Source organism: Bicyclus anynana, chromosome 12 (genome assembly GCF_947172395.1).
Source record: "Bicyclus anynana chromosome 12, ilBicAnyn1.1, whole genome shotgun sequence".
Taxonomy (NCBI): Eukaryota; Metazoa; Arthropoda; class Insecta; order Lepidoptera; family Nymphalidae; genus Bicyclus; species Bicyclus anynana.
The window spans coordinates 13,679,161-13,700,793 of NC_069094.1; the positions used below are offsets into that span (position 1 = coordinate 13,679,161).

At 33.7% G+C, this 21,633-nt stretch overlaps 2 protein-coding genes across 3 annotated transcripts in view; both read right to left on the reverse strand.

The window, feature by feature from the left end:
* Nucleotides 1-162: 162 nt before the first annotated feature.
* Nucleotides 163-5,471, reverse strand: LOC112054765 (N66 matrix protein-like). The gene is made up of 4 exons (XM_052884679.1): nt 5,333-5,471; nt 4,416-4,449; nt 3,933-4,013; nt 163-1,304 (listed from the first exon to the last, which is right to left on the reverse strand). The coding sequence occupies exons 1-4, from the start codon at nt 5,401-5,403 to the stop codon at nt 1,056-1,058; spliced, it is 435 nt and encodes a 144-aa protein (XP_052740639.1). The 5' UTR covers nt 5,404-5,471; the 3' UTR covers nt 163-1,055.
* Nucleotides 5,472-10,436: 4,965 nt separating this feature from the next.
* The window catches only part of LOC112054766 (uncharacterized), a 96,635-nt gene continuing 85,438 nt past the window's right edge, over nt 10,437-21,633 (reverse strand). Inside the window, exon 9 of one of the 2 annotated variants that reach the window (XM_024094656.2) lies at nt 10,437-19,949. In XM_024094656.2, the coding sequence (XP_023950424.2) occupies nt 19,739-19,949 (211 nt within the window). In that variant the 3' untranslated portion in view covers nt 10,437-19,738. The remainder of the gene's footprint in view (nt 19,950-21,633) is intronic. The other variant, XM_024094657.2, reaches the window with a different exon arrangement.

Below are 21,633 nucleotides of genomic sequence, written 5' to 3' on the forward strand. Positions count from 1 at the left end.
AATAAGACCAGCCTGCTGCATCTCAAGTGTTGGTAATTTTATTAAACACACAGACATTCAGTTCTTACTCATTTATTATACTTTAGTATATTATACACATCAACACAGAACAACAAACAGTTAAAAATAAATTATATGTTAATAACTTACATTGTTAATTACAATAATAATAAACCTCGATTAAATACATTGATTGATAAAGAACTTTAAAATGTTGCATTCAAAGTTACCTTCAAGTAAATCATAATATTATGCAATGATTATTTTTCTCTGCTTTATTACAGCTTGTTTTTTTAATATTAACATATTAAAATATAAAAACAGATAACACTAATATATAAATACTAATTTGTAATAATTCCAATTCTCCGGGAGCAGAGCTTGAAGAATTATACATACCTACTCGTATTACTTAATAATCAATAAATAAATTTTTATTTCGGTTCAAACCATAGAATTAAAAAATACAAAAATAATAATTTATATATTTATATTTTATATGTCGGCGCTGACCACTCAAGCTGCCTCTACTACACTAGTCACTGAAGTCAAGGAGCGTAGACAGAGAACCTCAGAACATCCACATCGATCGCACATAGATTAATATTTGAGTTAAGATTTGATTAAGCTCATAGTTATTATTGATACTTGGACAGAAATGTAATTAATTAATAATTACTTTATCTGTATCCAACTTAAGTTTCCAATCCAAGCTCAAGGAGGACGTGTGTTGGTCGCGATGTGCATGATATCATGCAATGCAGATCGCGACCAACACACAATCAGTTTTATCGGACGTCCTGTAGTTAGCGCTGCAGGCACGTTAATTTGTTGGATGGTGAGTGGGCAGCATAATGCAACACGTGATAGATGGAAAAAATGTAGGGTGATGAATAAAAAGGTTTCGCTTTATCAACTTCTTTTCTAGTTGTTAAGGTCGTTTAGATTTAATATTTCTATATATTTATGCAAACTTGTTTAGCAGTTATATCTGGATAAGCAATATTATACCATTACGCATAACCATTGCCATTTATTAGTGACCTACGTAGTACCTACGAGTAATAGTCGAAATTCCTTTGGTTTCTACGATTTCCTTGATATCCACCGTTTCCTGGGTATCCTTGATTTCCTTGAGGTCCCTGATTTCCTGGGTATCCTTGATTTCCTTGCGGTCCCTGGTATCCTTGATTTCCTTGGGATCCTTGGCCACCGTTTCCCGGTCCACCCATCGGCATCTGAGCAGCGCTTTGTGCAGCAGCATTTTGGGCATTAATCTGTGCAATGTACTTCCAATTTGTGTCCTAGAAAGAAAATAAGTTATTTTACTGAAATGGAGTAACATGGCTATTAAAAGTCAACTAGCGTACGTCTGAGACTTCGTCTGCCCTTAGACCTCCTTAATCCGGCGCTTTCGGTCCCGAAATCTGTTTTAGCGGACTAAAAATAAACTACCTACGTGCCTTCATCGTTGTACTTCAAGCAATGTATTGATTGTGATGATAAAACTCATCATACTAAGAGCCCACTTACAACTTTTAGTTGGCCTACTAAATCGGCCGAGTATAGAACAGGTACAGCGTTGTATGGGAGCCCGCACATCTGTCCAACTAAATCGTCCAACTAATAAATTGGACACACAATTAAAAAGTTGTCCAACTATCGGCCGAGGCCGACTCATAGCATAGGGCCGACTGCTCGACGCTCGTTAGTACGGCTCAATGTTGCCAACCTCAAACAACTGAAAAACACCAACACGCCAAAAATAAAAGAGTACCTAATGAAATGAAATTTATTGTTAAAATAAGTCCTTTTACAATGGTGCTGAGGACTATGATTTAAGTTTGATAAACCTGTATCTCAGGATTTTGCCGTAGCCTGGATTGACTATAAAAAGGCATTCGATTCGGTGCCTCATTCGTGGCTCTGGAGGGTCCTTGAGCTGTACAAAATCATGTATAATAATAATAATAATAATTTATTTCAAGCTTCAATAGGCTCATAGATATGTTAGTAAAAAAGTAGATTATTAATGTAACTTAAAAACTACTAAACTATAGCAAACGTAAGTAAATTGTAGTCGTAACATGTGTGTCACTGGCGCTCCAATCCATTTGACACGGAACAGCAGTAATTCACATATTTACAGTCCAACCTGCTCGCAATCATTGCAAGAATGCTGTTGGTGCCGCCCCGCATTAGTCAAATGCCTTAGACAAGTCAAACAGCCTTAGAAAACACGCGTAAATCGGAGTCTTCCTCCTGGCATAGTATGTGACAGCATGCTTCAGCCCCAAAACAGCACTCTCAGTAGACAAACCATGTAGGAAACCAAATTGGGTGTCGTAGGGTCTAAAGAATTTATTTAAGTGAGACTTAAGCGTGCTATTAAATACCTATCAAAAGAGGAAATACTCATTCTGTAGTATGAAAAAAAAATATCTGGATAACATCCGAGTTTAAAATGTAAGGTATGATGCCGTCCACAGTCTAATCTGTTACTTAAAATAGGATGCACCCAAAAAGATTTCTTTTGTTTTCTTTTTTTTTATCAAACGAGCAATTAGAGCGCTTTTTTCCGCATTTTCACGTACACGCACCGCGCTAGCAACACCGCGTCTGAATGTCGACGGCTGCTATTCTATAAAATAAAGTTGTCCAACTAAATTGTAAACGTTTCCAATTTTTAAAAAAAAATTTTTTTTTAAATTGTCAGTGGGTGGTCACCCTAAGTAAACCGAGGAAAATATAAGTTCATACTTCAAGTATTAGCTCAGACCAATTATTGTATAGCACCTGCCTCACTAGAACTTACTTTTCTGCCAAAGTATGATCAACGATCTAATGCGATTATAAAAACTATCTCTATAGAATCGATGTTAAATAGTTGTAATCGTGTTCGTCGGTTAAAGAGCTCCGTAAAAATACCTTTTTGTGTAAGTGAATTGTGTAAAAAACGGGCAGAAACTTCTAGTTTAGTATAAGATATATACAAAATCTAAGCTCGTTTTCCTCAGAAAATGACAGACAATTTTGTTCGTGACTATGAGTGCGATACAGGTCCTTCTATAATTGGTCTGAGAGTATTAGGGATCTGTACTTGACCCGTGTCACGTGCTATCTACCACCACAAATGTTCAAACTCTATTGGGTATTTTTTTTCTGATTGTGTTTAAGTGCCGTAACTAGGCACCTTAATGGGACCTAAAGCATCGCCTGATGGGGCCCAAGGTAAAAGCAGAAGAGATAGACGGAACGACTCTTAAAGGCCGTCTCCACTGAGACACGGACCTCGGCTTAAAGGGCTGTTCTGGAAGGGTGTTTTGGTCTGAGTGTATCAGTCCGGACGCCCCTGAGATCGTGAGTTATTTTTATTTATTTTATTTAAATATAAATATACATTTTTTACTAAACTTAATATAACTTATCAGTGTGACATAAACTCAATATTGAGTTAAGTTAAGTTAAGAAGCCAACGTCCGGATGACGTCACGGGGACGATATCGGGGACAGGGGCGTAACTACCGCCGTATCAAATGTATCAATGATACGGGCCCCAAGTTTGAAAGCAAAAATTAGTACTTAAAAAATGCACAATCTCACTTAATCTGGTGCTTCTCGGAAAATGAAAAAAATGTTAAAGAGATTTTCGGGATTTGCCGCTCGTCTATTGGGCCCCAAAACTAATTTTTATACAGGGCCCCTCCAAGGCAAGCTACGCCACTGATCGGGGACCTCGTCTTCGCCAACGAAGACGCTGTGTAGCTTGTGTTTGTTTTGCCTAGGAAGCGTTGTCGGTCATTATGTCATCGTCTGGATCGTAAAGGACATTTTTCCGGCACTTGGATCTACAATAGGCGTTGGGATCGGGGACATAGTTAAGTATCATACCTAAAAAGACAATAAAGAAGTATAAAATAAAATTAACTTACCAGAATGTTAAACATGAGGCCTGATACAGCATTTATAACGTTCGGTGCGTTACCGTTGCCTCTCTTCGCTCGTGTGTGTACCTGTAAGTGTAAACATATTTATTTTCATAATACTCCTATTATAACTACATCCTACAAAACCATCTCCCTCCTATATAAATCCCTTATGATCTCGGGACCTTATGTTTCAAAGCCGTTTAGGCTATGACCACGGTCCGAAGGAGGTGACCAATATAAAAAATTTATAATATTAAGTAGGTATTGTTAAATTTTAAAGAGTTATCAGCAAGGTGTGTCAATGAAAAAAGGGTGTCTTTTTACCAGAACCAAAATTCTGTTAGTTTGTAGGTATCTGTTCGAGTTAATCTTTTACGGCAAGTAGTTAATTTCATACGGCACCTAATATCCAAGTATACTCTCACAATCACAAGTAGATGAAACTTAGCTTGATGCAAAAAGCAGTGTAAAAGTACAAGAACTTACTTCATCGCAGTCATGACACGGTTCCTCTGCTTTCCTGAAATGAATCAATCAATCATTATTTGCATTAAAAGAAAAAAACATTTACAAATTGACAATGATTTGAATATAGCTACCTAAGTAATTAGAATTACCTACGTTTTGCCTTAACCGGCAAACTTATACCGCGTAGTTCCCATTTCTGGGAGAATGTGGGTATTAAATATAGCTTATTGACACTTACAAATAACGTGGCTTTCTATATTGTAGTGGTAACGAAATTTTCAGAATCGGTTCGGTTGACCCGGAGTTTACTCTCTACAATACCACAAAGACCTGTTTTTAATATTAGTAGGTAGATATCATTATCAACTCATATTCGGCTCACTGCTGAGCTCGAGTCTCCTCTCAGAATGAGAGGGGTTAGGCCAATAGTCCACCACGCTGGCCCAATGCCGATTGGCAGACTTCACACACGCAGAGAATTAAGAAAACTCTCTGGTATGCAGGTTTCCTCACGATGTTTTCATCGTTTGAGATACGTGATATTTAATTTCTTAAAATGCACACACTGAAAGTTGGAGGTGCATGCCCCGGACCGGATTCGAACCCACACCCTCCGGAATTGGAGGCAGAGGTCATTTCCACTGCAAAAAAATACCACTACACTAATTTCCACTACAAATAGCATAAAATCACTTTTGTTATTGTTCATTTGGAGCCCCCTAGATATTTATTTTATTCTATTTTTGTGAGTAAAAAGTGAAACAGGGTGTTTAAAAGGCAGAGCCACGTATTGGGCAGTCAGTTCTAGACATGCGAACCTGAAGTGCATTTGTTTATTTACGGTTGTTTTGATCTAATGACCTCTACCTCCGATTATAATACCTCCGATAATGTAAAATTATGCTACAACATAATTAAAAAAATGCAATGCTTACCTTAATGACTTTGATTGGACGGTAACGGCCACGGCGATGAAAATAGCGAAAAGTACAAATATTTTAGCCATTTTTCTATGATTTTCAGCAAATATCTGTTTGCCAAATGAAATAATTTCAAACTAATGTCTGTTACCACTTCAAATACAAGACTACTGCTTCATCAGAATATATTTTTTATTTTATACCCACCTACTATCGTTTGAGCTACGTATTTTACGTGTAAAGTTTATCGTGGACAGGTCAAAGTAAGTTAAAAACCGCATAAAATTATCCCAGATCTAAAGTAAAAACCGATTTTTATAGAATACGCAATTTTTAAGCTAACATATTTTTAAAACAATTTCAAAAGGCTACGCAATAGAGGAGTTATTATTAGATTGAATGATGTGTCATCTTGAGGACGGATCATCTTAGACGGATAAACCGATTTAGATGCGGTTTTTGGTTGGACAATTGGTTTTTCTGACATGGTTTTAGATAAGTGTACTTAACGGTAGGTATAACTATTACTGAAACTAATTGGACTAAACTATAGATACATAAATAAGAAAGCCGTGATAGCTCAATGGATATGACCTCTGCCTCCGATTACGGAGGGTATGGGTTCGAATCCGATCCAGGGCATGCAATTCCAACTTTGCAGTTGTGTGCATTTTAAGAAATTGAATATCACGTGTTTCAAACGGTGAAGGAAAAACATCGTGAGGACTACGTGTGTGAAGTCTGTCAATTCGCATTGGGCCAGCGTGGTGGACTTAACCCCTCTCATTCTGAGAACAGACTCGAGCTCAGCAGTGAGCCGAATATGGGTTGATAATGATGAAAAAAATTATGATGACATAAATAAGTTACCTTACGTGCCTACAAAATCACCGCAAAAAGTGATCCGAACTTACTTAAATTATATACTTATTTATGTATAAATAGTTGTTACACTTTCTGAACATACAACACGACATTGTAGACAATATTTAGGCATTATTTGTAGGCTAAATAAAATTAAGACAATTAGCCACCTTTGTTCAGGAACGAGACGAGGTGCTGGTGACATCTAATTTTAAAGATTTTATACAATTAGATACATACAGTAATCCCCAGCTGGGCCGATAAAAGTTTTCTTAACAGGTCTAAGTCTGGCTGGTGGGATGCTTCGACCGTGGTCGTACCACCCTACCGACAAAGACGTACCGCCAAGCGATTTAGCGTTCCGGTACGATGTCGTGTAAAGACCGAAAGGGGTGTGGATCGTCCTCCCAACAAGTTAGCCCGCTTCCATCTTATTTTACATCATCACTTACCATTAGGTGAGATGTCAAGGGCTAACAAAAAGAATAAGAAAGAAAATAAAACTCAATCTCTGAGCCCTTCCCAACATTTGAAACCAGGACTTTTTTTTTATTCTTTACAAATTAGCCCTTGACTACAATCTCACCTGATGGTAAGTGATGTTGCAGTCTAAGTGCATTGCAGTCTAGTCTTCAATATCCGAAGCCACTATAGTTTAAGCCAATATAGTGGTTATACCACTGGACCAACGAGGCAGTTATAGTTCATACATACCCTGGTTGAAACCCTTGTGCACGCTATAGCTTCATTAGTTTAGTGAAAATATTTGTAGAACAAAAGCAGTCCAATAAAATTAAATAAAATCGATTTTTTTTTTGTTTACTTAATTTGTATGTTTTTTTTTTCTCAGTTGTATGTACTCAGCTAAATAAAGAATTTTATTATTATTATTATTATTATTTATTGTCATTTTTACGAAAAACAATACAGTCATATTGGATAGAAGCAGGCGTTACTTTGCGAAAGTTCATCATGATTATATACCTAATGATTTATTTATTTTGCTATCATCCGCGAAAAGACGACGAACCCATGCGACAACGTCACCCAGGTCCGACAAAATACTCTCTACGTACGTTTCACCCCGAAACCGGAGCATCCTCAGGAAATGTCGACTCTACAACGTGCAATTGCAAAGGGTTCGTCGACTTTTCGCGGATGATAGCAAAATAAATAAATCAAAAAATATATACGGTCAAATTGAAAAACCTCCTCCTTTTTTTTGAAGTCGGTTAATTATATAATACAGTCATAGCCTACTTAGATCCCAGTAAGTTTCTATGTATTGCCTGGTATTGCCTACTATAGTAGGTAATTAATACTCAATGACTGGCAAGCTGCCAAATTATTATTCCTACTAAGTACAACTAATATAAGCTAGATAATGGCGCTGCTATCGTTATTATCACATTCCCATAATTTCTCATTGCACTGGATTAGGTAAACAAATTAATTTGCTGCCATTATTATGTGCCAGGGGGGGGACAGTTCCATACATTCTGAGCAATTTGTTGACTTACAGGCCATCTAGATCTAGTAGTGAAACAACTTTTCGACTAAGTTGGTAAAAATATCTCAACAGATGGCAGCAATTCCATCGCTAATCTTAGTGTGCCCAGTATCAATATTTGCAACCATTTCGTAATATTTAATAATTTTAACGATAATGAAAAAAATAGTACCTCTGTAATAATCTCATAGACCACTACATGAAATATATATTTAAATCGTTTTGCAAATCAAACTTCTTCATTTAATAAAATATGTGACGCATAAGTTAACATAGAGTGTTTGGTTAGTTTTTAAGTAACAAATGGCAACTACGCAACAATATTAGCTAAATGGCTAAGATGATATGAAGTAATAATCTTTATATTATGTCCGGGAACAAAATATTTATAGTATGTGATATTCATGGGGAGGCAAAACATGGAGCAGTGGCGTTTTTCTTCCAAGTCATTTTCCAGTCCTTAATGCGTTTGATAGCAAATAATGTCTGCAAATTAGTTACGACTTCATATACTTTTCTATATTTATTCTGCAATTATTTTTTTAAATAAAAATATTTTGACTCCTCAGTTTTGTCCGATTGCCCGTGAATATTATTTAAACAGTTTTTACAGTATGATCATGAATTAAATTGTGTTGGTTGCGATTGTAAGTTATTGAGTATAACAAAGTAAGCGTATATTAATTTCAACATGGTCATGAACTGTCATCTGGTCCAGTGGTGAACATGGTCGAACGGATTCCAAGAAAGTTACGTATGAATAGGTGTAGTCATGGGTTCGAGCCCGGGTGGGGGAATGGATTACATCACAATATATATTTTTTTTTGTTTTTTTTTATTTGTTTTCCTCAATTCGTTTTTTTTAATATTTTTTGAGTTTTATTAAACCTCGATTAAAAATCTCCATTTAAATAAAATTGCCGCTGTTTTAGTAGTACCTATAAGTTTACTCCAAACCGCAGTTGGCGCTTCAATTTAAGCCACCGAAAATCTTCAAGAGGGCTCTCTTTTCCCATATACTTATTATACTCTTTGTTATGTGCTAACTGCATCGATTAATACATTAGTTGCGTAGTTAGGTATGTAGGTACCCATTAAAACATAAGTAATAATAGTTGGTAAGTACCTAATTCTCTGCGCGTGTGAAGTCTGCCAGCGTGGTGGACTATTGGCCTAACCCCTCTCATTCTGAGAGTAGACTCGAGCTCAGCAGTGAGCCGATTATGGGTCGATAATGATGATGATGATGACCCATATCTACTCGTACCTCCGACGCTTTCTATGCGGCATCGTACCGGAACGCTAAATCGCTAGATGGTACGTCTTTGCCGGTAACCCTAACCTGAGCCAATTTAAGAAGTTTTATCGTCGTCATTTTACTTTTTAAGCTATTGCATAGCTTTCATCGCGGGCCTTGAGCGCGACGACTGTATCATGAAATTCCGTAACGAAAATAAACCTAACACCCAAGCAGTAGGTACATCAAGATTACACAATTCGACGTTATCATATTGGACTGGACAAGTGGTGTAAAACTAAGGGGAACAGAGAACAGAGATCGATTCCAGCTCAACGTAAAGATCTTTTTTATTTATTTATTTATTATTTTCTAAAGAAAACAATACTGCATAAATAAAATAAATAAATAATTATAATTTATTGCATAATATGTTGATAAAAAATGCAATAGCTTTACCCCCCGAGTGCCACACGTATTTTTTTTATGATAAGTATTTGTTTTCAGGCACGTGTTGTGTGTTGCAATACTTCATACTTAAATCATGCGCGCCATCTATTGTTACATGGTTGTAATACTTACAAAAACTTCCCATAATCGTTAAGTACCCCGAAAGGGGCTGGAATAACAAGACCGAGAAAACAAGATCTCTCCTAGGATTTTCGTGAGGGGAGATGACCTGCCTGCGTATTTTTTTTAATGTTTCATCTATTCATATTGAATTTTTATTTTATCTATACTACAGCCTGTCTTGATGAATACTGTTTACTAACAAAGAAATTGAAAATGAAGGTAGAAACTTATTTATTTTAAATTATGTATGGTTTGTTTCTAAAATGTTATTCAAAATTTATTTACCATATCTAGTTGTTCTAAGCTTATTAATCAAATTTATTTTCATTATTTTAAAACTAATTGTATGTGAACTGTGAATTGACTAGCGATTTGTACCCTCATTTTTAATTTGTTTGTTGGTAAACAGTATTCATCAAGGACGGCTGTAGTATCGTAGCGGTCGCCCGCGACTTCGTCCGCGTGGAAATCAATATAAACTTTCAAGCCCTATTTCACCACTTTAGGGGTAATATTTTAATATTTTTTGAATCACATTATATTTCGTATTTTTTAAAAGATTTATGAACTAATTTTTAAAACTGGTATCTCTAAAAATGAAGGACTTTCCATACAAACTCCTTCTTATTTTATTTTCGCAATAAAAAGTATCCTATAACCTTTTCCGTCAGAAAACCGTGCCAAGTTTAATTTGAATTCATTCAGTAGTTTCAACGACCAACAAATAGACAAAATATCGAAAAAGAATATTTTTGACTTCAGTATCGATTATAATTACCTATAATGCCCTCCAACAAAACTTTTCAAAACATCTTCAATGAACAGAATTTGACCTGGTACAGTTTTATTATAAGTATAGATGCCTATAGCATGTAGGGTGTAATCTGTTTTCCTGAAATCATGTCCTAAAGGGAGACGAATAAAAAATCAAATCATAAATTAAAAACAGGTACATTTTATTGAAAAAAAAAATATGTACACAGCAAAACAAATAAATAATCTTATGTTGTACACTTTATTAATCTATAAAACATTAATTTCCATGAAATAGAATACTATACATAACTACAGTTATAAGAATTATTTACATAATACCGTCTTGGGGGATCGCTGTCCATCCGATATCAATAAACAATATCCATTTAACATTTAATACGATATCTTGGGACATATCTATTTTATAGGAAAAATTAAGTGGAATCCCTATATTAAGCATCCGAATACTTAAAAGCTTTTTAACATTTGATCACTACTTAAAATTTAAATAAAGATTCTACTGTAATAAGCCATCAATATTTTAAGGTGTGCTCAAACGTTAAGTAAGCCTTACGTTGCTCGGCCGTAAAATACGTAAATATAAAAACAGTAAAAGCCGAATTATATTTTTAACATGCCGTTTCTATACTACGCAAGACATTTTGAGATAAATCAAATAATAATTATAATAATTTCATTACATGAAATGTAATTAAAAATTTGGGAAAAACAAAAAAAATGATGGAAATAAGTACATCGTGAGAAAACCTGAATTGAATACATGAGAATTTTCTTAATTTTCCGTGTGCGTGAAGTCTGCCAATCCGCATTTGGCTAGCGTAGTGGACTAAGGCATAACCTAAGAGAAGACTCGTGCTTAACAGTGAGCCCAATATGGGTTGTTAATTAATTTGGGAAAAAATAGATGGCGCCACTAAAGATTAGAGAACAATCCAAGTGGAAAAATTATTATCCGACCAATTTTGCATTTGTTATACCACTGCGCAAATAGCAAGTGGTAGAACACAAAACGAAGAACTTAAAGACCCCTTCAATCTGCGTAAGTTCTTTAAGGGGTCGGGGTACGTCAGAGTGTTTGAGAATACTTATTTTAATCAGTGATAAAAATAGTGTTGAGGGTCGACTTGTCTCACAATACGTTGCGTGGCGAATAGAGTGGCGTGTTAAAAGTATGCATCCGGCCTAAGCTATTCAATAAATCCTTGATATAAGATATTTTCAAAGATCACATAAATTAATTGTACACATAGACATTATCTAACAATGATCGTCAATAACAAATTCACTATCAAAATTTATTCATGCGTGACATGATCTAATAAATCTAGCTACGATATTTAGAAAAAACATTCATTACCTATTTATTTATTATATAATTATTATTATTATATTATTATTGTGATTAAAAAAGCATTTCATAAATGTTCGATTTATTAAATTAAAATACATTGTACCCACTTATGGGAAGTGAAGTCTTTAATTTCTGCCTTACAAAAGATAAGTTAAATGACATATTATTATTTTACTATCTGACACTTATATAATTAAAATTACCGAAATTGCAATTTATATACCAACAATTCATTTTAACAAAATAATATGATTATTAATAGTACAAAATTAAAAAACGGTCAAATATGTAAAATCAAATTTTATACTAAATATACTCATACTGTTAAATGTCATTTTGTTAAAATCTTATATTTATATGTTTAAAAAATAATAAAATTTATATTTATTTATTTGTTGTTTGTATATAGTTTTAAAATTTTATTTTGCTGTTATAGATTTTTTTAGTCCAGCTTCAGTTTCAGTTTCAGGTCAGTTCAAACATTTAATAATAGATGGCGCTCATATCATGTTATTACACGCTGGAAACAGTTTGTAAAATAATCAAAATCATCAATTATACATTATTTTTTGTAAGACAAAATCTTTTGCTCCCCACTAAGTGGACTAAGTGTTTTATAAATAAACAAATTATATCTCGAGGTACAAACTTGTGATGATTTGTTTAATATCTTATGGTATATACTTAAAAGATTAATTTTCGAATGTTCGCATATAATCCCTTCTTTATTTATATTTATCACAATTAATTACATAACATTTTGTTTGTTCAACTTCGATGACGAGTATACTCAGTCCGTAATGATGATTTTCTTTTTGACAGATTTTTTTATTAAGAAAGTAATGTATGATTATAGAAGGTTAAAACAATAGACAAGGTTAAAGAGTTAAAGAATGACTGGAGAACATACATACATATACATATGTAACATACATAGTTCATAACATAGTGAATTAGGAGAACGGGTTCTCGGACTGTTGACGATTTATTAGTCTTAAGTGAGTATATAATATAATTAATTCAGATAATAATTAGGTAATACAATATTAGTCTGTCGAATTAAATTTTTATTTAAATAATTTTAAAGAAAGTTTATATAAGGACTGTTCAATAATACTAATTTATAAAAAACATAAAATGTATATAATTTGTTTACATTTGTCATAAAAATATACTTTTTTCAGAACGCAGCAAATGACATTATAGGTGTAAGAAATGCAAATTGACAGGAATACCTATATAAAACAAAATATCATAACGGACGGAGTATACTTTGTTACACTTCCAAATATCCTGAAAAACAATATAATATCTACTAATGCATGTAGGCCCTAAGTTATTGGTATTAATTATTACATTTATATTATTTGTGATGAATAAAGTGTGTTAAATTAAAATATAAACCTTTTTTAACAAAACATATATCCTACCTGTGAAAAAAAAAACTATTTTACAATTAGATTGGTATGTCACCTTTATATGGTATAAGCCTTTAATTGGTTTAATAATTAAAATGCAAAATGTGCATAGCAAGAGATAATTAATTTTATTTTATTTAAGGCGAATAATTCCATCAGCTGTTAGTTTCCATTTTCTTGTTAGAAAATAAAGTTGACTTTAATGTATCAGTTTAATTATTTCTAAAAGCAATATGTCGAATTTAATTAATTTATTCTTATCCGCCTGTATAATTGAATAAAAAAAACATATTAATATATTAAATTTTAAGTGAGTTACACTGCAAAATAGTTGCTAAACATAAGGCTCGAGTACTTAAGGGCAGGCCATACAGCGATGTATAACCCATAGCAAAACTTGCTAGAATATTGTGTTTCGCCCAATAAGCACAGAACATGATATGCTTTACATTTATGAATTTTTGATATACAATGTTGCTACTAGTGATGGTTTAATTGCATGAATTTGTTAAAAATAGCATTTAAATTATAATATTGTAAGCATTGCAAAACAATTATTGTAAGCTCGTTATGAACTGGCTCGTGGGGCCACCAATAATTTCCTTGTCTATTTCGCTTGTACTTACACATCTGATACATCATGTGCAACTTAAATACAAAAAAAAAATTGCTAAATTTAATATTCATGTACAGAAAAACAGTCTGTTATTGTAATTAACGTAAAATAGCATTAATCACCATCGCTAGTCGCTACTACGATACTTTTAACAAATTGACATTACTACAGACTTAATTACTTATATCTATTGAGTCTTTAAAATTATTAACAAAAAAAAAATATCTACAATTTAAATATTACCGCAAACAAGTACAGTACTGTCCCAAATTAAAAAATAAATACTGCATTTATTATGTTAAAAATATGTCGCCAGGCCCGTTTTATTGTCAATTATATCTCATCCGCGTTTATCTACAATTTAATATGCTCAATATTTTGACTAGAAATCATATTATATTTATTATTTTAAAAAACAAACAACGTAAAAAAAATGTACAGGATATTCATAGTATAGCACACTCATTATATTTTTATACATGCCGTTCAAAAATTGTACAAAATTGCAATTGAAAATTGTGATAAAACGTACAATATGGCTCCAGAGGTCAACATCTGTGCCCGTGACACGGACCTTTAATTTTTGCTGTCACCGATATGGTCCAGAAAATTTCGACTTTATCCCTAAAATGGCCCCGATTATTTTAATATCACCTACAGTTTGTGTCATGTAGGATGGTGCGGGTGACAGTTCGTTTCACTCTTGAAAGTTTGCCGCGATTCACGATAATAGTACGTATTATGAACGTCATACAGGCGACCGTCACCGTACCCATGCTATCTGAAAAACACTACAAACGAGCAATAGAACCTCCGGAGGTAAGTTAAGATACAAAACGCGAGCTGCTTAATCTTTTTAAAATGTAAAAAAAAAGAAATTAATTATTAATCAGAACACACAGCTAAACGATATCGTTTACCTAATATAATCCTGTTTCTGCCACTATGTGAAGAAACAGCAATTTTGGTGATCTATATTATAAAAAACAATAATACGTAATATTATATACTTCTTCGTATAGAATCTCTGAATATTTACGCCCTATTTTAATCCGACATAAATAAAGCTTAGCCAGATCATCTTAATCTAAATAATATGTTAGGTCGAGTCCGTACAAACCGTTCACAACAATATGCCCAACTTGTATATAAAATCACGAAACACTGCAAAACGCTAGTACGGTCATGACTTTATTACAGTTCTGTGTACTGTCAGTTTTTTTACAATTGCTATTCCTAAAGTCCGGTCGCTCAGAGTTTGCACTTTTGACAGGTCGTGATCGATAGCTAGTTTCACAGTATAGTAGTGATGAGACAAAATAGCGAAATAATTCTTATTGAATATGTTTGTTCGATCATGACCTGTCAAAAATACAAACTCTAAGCGGCCGTACTATAATGACGTCGTTACATAGCTTAATGAAGCACCGCGTTTTTTGACCAATGACGCCACAGCTTTATTCAATTTTCAAATTTTTAGCTTCGGCACTATTTTGATCAATTGACAATTAGCAAACCCCAAAAAATACAGTTACACACAAAATGTTGCCAGTTACACACAAAATGTTGCCAGTCACTACGGACACGATCTTAGTGATTCAATCACATCTACTAAAACTAGCTGCTAAAATTTCCATCAGTTTCCTATATTTTTATTGTAAAACGCCGGAATATACATATTTTACACATAAATACAATTGAAATTTCGATAAAAGATTTATATGTTAGAATACACACTGCCAAATCTATGGCGCATTAAGTCAAACAAATCGTAGTATTTAGTATGCCCATTAACGTTTATATCAACCAAGTCATCGACTATAACCCAGATCTATTACAGTAGATCTAATAAATAAAAAACATCAACATCATTAACTAAGAGAATTAATTATGTCTACGGTTGCCAGGAGTCTATGGTTGCCAGATGTCTACGAATGCCAGATGTATACGAATGCCAGGATTCTGAATAATCGCCTTAGACGGAGTATTTTGTTTCAGAAAAACTTTTACAGTATCAATTTTTTTTTAATAGCATTTTTGCCCAGGTGTTTGGACTATTTGGCTTTTAGGTTTATATATCTAGACAACAACCTGTTTTAAACAAACAAAACAAGGGATATATTACTTAACAACAAAAGTCATATTATGCTGAAGTAATGGGCAGACATTTGACATTTACTGATGCGATATCTAGATATTCAATATTAATTTTCCGACCCGAGGGCGTCGTTTTTTTTAAATAATTGCATAATTTATATTTCTGGACTATGGGTAGTTTAAAAAATATTTACAATAAGATTAGAACTCTCGGACTTAACGACGAAATATTATTATTAATATTATTTATTCAACAGTTACTAACAATATAGATTACGTGTACACAGCTACCGATATTTTTAATAGGCTTCGTTCACTATTGATATTATTATAATTTAAGTTAGAAAAACCAATCCCGTTAAATATTTTAATGGAATATCTATGTTTAAGAGTTCCTTTGAATAAACGACACCAGACTTATTTTATTTGTACATAATATTATTACTGTTAGATATTGGCAATTTTAGATAACGACAGTAACTCGCGATGGCGTTTGCGCCAGTCACTGGCTGGGCCAGACATTTACGCCAATGCCAGTGTGTGCCAGCGACGTGATTGCTAGTTAATTTAATCGATGGCGTTATTGGTACTTTTGTAAATCGGTTGTAATCATTTGTACAAGTCACTGGCTGGGTCAGACTTTTACGTCAATGCCAGTATGTGCCAGCGACGTCATTACCAGTCAATGGCGTCGATGGCGTTACTGGCACTTTTGTAAATCGGTTGTAATCATTTGCACAAGTCACTGGCTGAGTCAGTCACTTACGCCAATGGCAGTATGTGCCAGAAACGTGATTGCCAGTCAATGTCATCATAAAACTTGCCATTACTCTCTCGCACGCACCAATGCGGACCGCATTGCAAAATCAAAATTTAAATTTATCTATTTCATTTCAAAACACGACACTTTTAACAAAGAGAAATTATACAAATTCCCTAAAAACCCACAATTATTGTTTTTCAAGCCAAATATTATCAATACCGAAGAGTAATTTATATAGTCTAAGAGCTCGTGAACCCCACCTTCGTCATTTTATAAAAGCTATAAGTTTGTCAACTCATATTCCTACCATAAGTAAGTACGGTAGCCAATTATGGAGTTTGGACTGTGGTGGCTTTGGGAGGTAGCGGGTTATAAGGATCCAGACCCTCAACCGTCTAAGTGTAAAATGTAATTATTTCATGTTTTCCTCGGCAAAATATGAGAAATTATATTCCCAGTCGCCAGTCATTTAGCTTCACGGCAATCCTTCGAAAAACACTATTTAATTTGAAACTTCAAGGGTCTTTAGCGAGGGGTTACCACGAAGCCAAGTGTCTGGCGAATGGGGTTACCATTCATATAATGCCATTAAAAATATAAAAAAAATTCTTTACACTTAGGTGGTCGACGAATTTTGGATAATTGAAACTTGCTGCCAAAGCCACCACGATCCAAACTCCATGGTTGGTTACGGTATTCATCTATGGTAGGAGCGTGAGCTGACAAGCTTTTATAAAATGACGAAGATCTGGCGGTCGCTGGCTCTCCGTCTAGTATGTTTGTGTCTATACTTAGCATGTGGGAGTGTATAATGTTACTGTTCTTTGAAAATAATATCTAACCATACAGCGGCCCGCCGTGGTTTGTGCAAGGCAATATTATACGACTTATAATAACATGTAGATGCCCGAAAAACGATTAATATGTTTATTATAAGATACTCCTCCGCGAATCGATGCTTTATTGAAAAATTTTAGTAAAATTTGAACAACTCTGTTCAACTCTGTGTTAGTATGAGGTTCCTGCCTCGATTTAAGCAGTTGTTTATTCTAAATGTTTTAACAAACGGCTCATTTAGTACTCTGTGTAAGAACACAAACATAATTGTATCATGTCAAAGCCAACACACAATAAAAACCATTCAAAAATAATAATGTAAAAGAGACAATGTAAAAGAGAGAGAGACAATTGCCTTCTTTTATCTTTTAATGTAAATAGATTGTTATAATTTTGTCAATTTCTCTTCACTTGGCCGCATATTAGCGCCACTAATGCGTTTCTTAGGCCTACAGAAATAGAAGAAAAATCTACAATAGGATAGTCGATTCATATCAAATTTAATATAAACAATATTAATTTCGTGTAGTACATGGAATAAGGGTCCGAAATATCAATTAATAAATTCGATAACAATTAATAAAAGTTAAGGATTTCATAAAAAAACTTAATTTAAATATCACGTGTTTTATTAAATTTTTCAAACGTCAAAAACGCTGTCGTCCATTTTGTGACGTCACTAACACACTCGATGTACTAAACGTCGAACTAATTGTTAACTAATATTTTAGTCAAACGCTCCATTTGTATGGGATTTATTACAGTGACGTCACGAAACAGTTGAAATATAGACTGTCATGGCCGACAGGCGTTTTAGCTCAATTCAATTCAATTTTTGATTTTATGGAGGCGTTTTAGCTCGTATTGTCAAAAACACATTTAAAAATTAAAATTTTCATGTAATCACGTCTTGAAAAAAATATGATTTTTTTTCAGTCTAGTAGAACGATAATGAACTATGTAAGACCATTTAAAAAAAAGTGTCAACTAGCCTATTGAAGTCACCTAATTACTTTTCAGCAGTCTGTGCGTAGTATACTAATGAATGATTTTATTTCCTTGGCGAAGCATAGTCGATTAGCATGATACAACTAAGTTGTCTCTTTCCAAATAGGTATAGTCCCGGAAAGTAAGTTGAACCAAGACGACACTTGTCTATGTAGGTACAATTATAAACAAAAGTGTTTGAACGCGTGTTCCGCTCCGTGGTTGCCCGGAACATTAAATATGTCAAATAAATAGCAATTTCGTACGCGATTGTAATGACGTCAACGTGTTGCTATGGTTACTAGTGATACAGTCGCTAACACCCAAAACTGTGTTACCGCGCATAGGTCAACTTACAAACCGTTTACTATACAGGAAGAAATTTTTTTTAGTGCGGATATTTTTATATTTTGTACATAAACAAAATTTAATGATCACGTATTTTTTCTTTTTTTTTTTAACTCAAAAATAACAAAATTATCGTTAGCTAAAGTTATTTACTTTTGAACAGAATTTTAGGGTCACCCTATTGTGCGTTTATTTTATTTTCGTTTGATACCTAAAGGACGTCACCAGATCACTTTTAAGCTGAATATATCTTGTTTAGTAATAATATGTACATTATTTTGTTATTTTAGAGACATAAATTAAAAAAAAAAATTACATAAAATGTATCGAACTGTTTGTAGATTTATATTCTATTAATGATACAGAACCACGAAAAAAAATATCCGCACTAAAGACCGAATCACCCTGTATAAGTACAGTGTAAACTCTATATAACGACACTAAAGGGGACTGTACATTTTATGGCGTTATAGAGAGTAGTCGTTAAATGGAAAGAGAAAAAATCAGAATGAAAAGAAAAAGTTCATGCGCAATGAGTAAAACTTTTTCGTCAACACGCAGTGATTTTCTTTTACTAGCCATGTTTACAGTTTCAAAGTTTGTGAACAACTGAGAATTTAATAACGTATTATATCCGTGACGTCTACTTATTATACAGCTTGTATACAACAGTTGACCTACTACGCAATCCCTTTGTGAACAAAAGAACGAATTTCTTTGAAAGTTTTTTTTTTGCATGATGGCATCATGCAAAAAAAAGAGGCGAGTTTATTACGGGTTAGGATAAAGCGACAAAAGAACGTACTCAGCTGCGTAGTTTTCACTAATTTTGACAACTTAAAAGGTACTTTTTATTACTTAAATTGTTGTCGTTATCGAGAGTGAGTGTACTGCTCTATAAAATGCATTACACCCACAGTTAGATTGTAGCTAAACCATTCAAATGATGTCGACGCTTTAGCGAGTTTGTCGTTAAATCGAATGACGTTACATGGAGTCTACACTGTATTTCTGTTAGTTACCTATAATTTATTACGTTATTGTCATCGAGAGCTCCGAAGTCGAGTTCCGTCGACTTTAGCCGAGTTCTTCTTGTGTTTCTTGAGTTTGTGCGTCTTGTTCCGCCTCGGGGTGTCAGTGATGTCGGTGACGTCATCCGCACCTTCCTCCGGCTCGTTTGGTTCCGTCTGTTTGTCCAGCTCTGCCATAGCTTCCTGTATCGCATTCTCCAGGAGTGTGTTCAGTTTTCTGCTCCTGTGGAAATATATTAATCGTTGACAAAGTGTTTCAAGACAAATGAGTTTGTTGAGATATACTCAAATCATAATAGGCCTAGGATGTGTCTACGACAATCTTGTGACGAGAGAAAAACATATGAAGACCAATAGCGGCGGATCGAAAATATCGGCCTCTCTTTTGTTACGTTGGGACGAACGCATTCATTAAATAATTCGCAATAATAAAGAATCGCGCATCGGTGTAAATGTGACTGTTAAATAGAAAAAAAGTTTTGACTCTGATTTCTGAGGGTAGATCAAAATTATCAATGGAAATTTACGATGTCTTTCAGGATATTCAATCAATTAAGATTCATTTTTGCAATTATCATAAAGACCCGGAATGTTACTATTATTGTTAAATAATAATGGAGAATTGTTATTAAGAAAGCGAATAAAAAAATAAAATATTAAATATTAATTATGATTGTCTGCAAAAAGTAAACTTCTGTTTGTAAATCATACTTAAATTCTACAGTAATTGTATAACAGAATACACAGACCATTTAAAAATACCATTTTAACAGATAATTAAAAAAATAAATTATATTTCTTTGGGTTGGGTTAATTTCTTAGATAACATGGATAGGATGATTAAATGTTTAACATTTTACAAAATTTAAATCGTTAAATTCTTTTATATAATTGAATTTGGGTAGAAAGGAACATTTGTGAGTATGCAGTACATTTTGTAAAATGAAACTTATAGTATCGTAGGGAAAACTACAATATTTACAAAATTACAGTTTTAATAAGGATTTGACACTAACTTGACACATTTAGTCAAAATACATACGACAATATTTCATGTCAAATCCCTACGAAAACTGTCAGTGTTTGATAAACAGAAGATTTGACAATGACATCTCATTCATTGATTGACTTTGACATTGACAGCCCGCGTTGGCAAAGACAACTGACAATCAGTAAAATTTGCATAAAGAGGATATACTCGTACATATTTTCATTACTAGAATCGGTGTGAAAATAATGAAATCAGCTTATTTTCCATCTTGGTGAATATAATTTCGGCTAAGATTCTAATGGAATCTGGTAAAATATACAAAATTTTTAGTACATTTTGATTTCTGTATCGTTTTTAAAAGTGGGTCCAATTTTGGAAATCTCCTTTGCCCGACTCACGAAGAATAAAAAAAGTAGTTGGACAAGTAGTTCTCCCTCTTAGAAGAAACTAGAAAACACTTTTCACTAGAATTGCTAACATGAGACCAAGTAAAGAGAAATAAACAAAATATCGAGTAATGGCGGCGGAGTTATCCCAGTCCCATCTCATTGACCTCTTACAATAATAAAAGGACGCACAATCATGTAGAAAATTTCACTTGAAAACGTGCCAATTTTGCTTTGACAGTTTTAGATTATTGGTAAAAAAAATTATACCTAAAGGCCTTTAAATATAATCCAATATTCAATAAAATCCCAAATTCAGAGCCAATTCAACCTTTAGAATTGAGTTTAAGGATGAATTTGCAAATGCGTCTACTTGAATTGAGTGCCAAGAAGTTGTGTTTGCCTCTCACTCATTGAGTGAGGACGTTTTTTGGTCGCTGATTGTGCATCCACTTTTTAATAGGAGATCGATGTCCCATCTCTAACGTCCCATTGCAATGAAAGAGATAGCTGTATTTCAGGCATCGCCA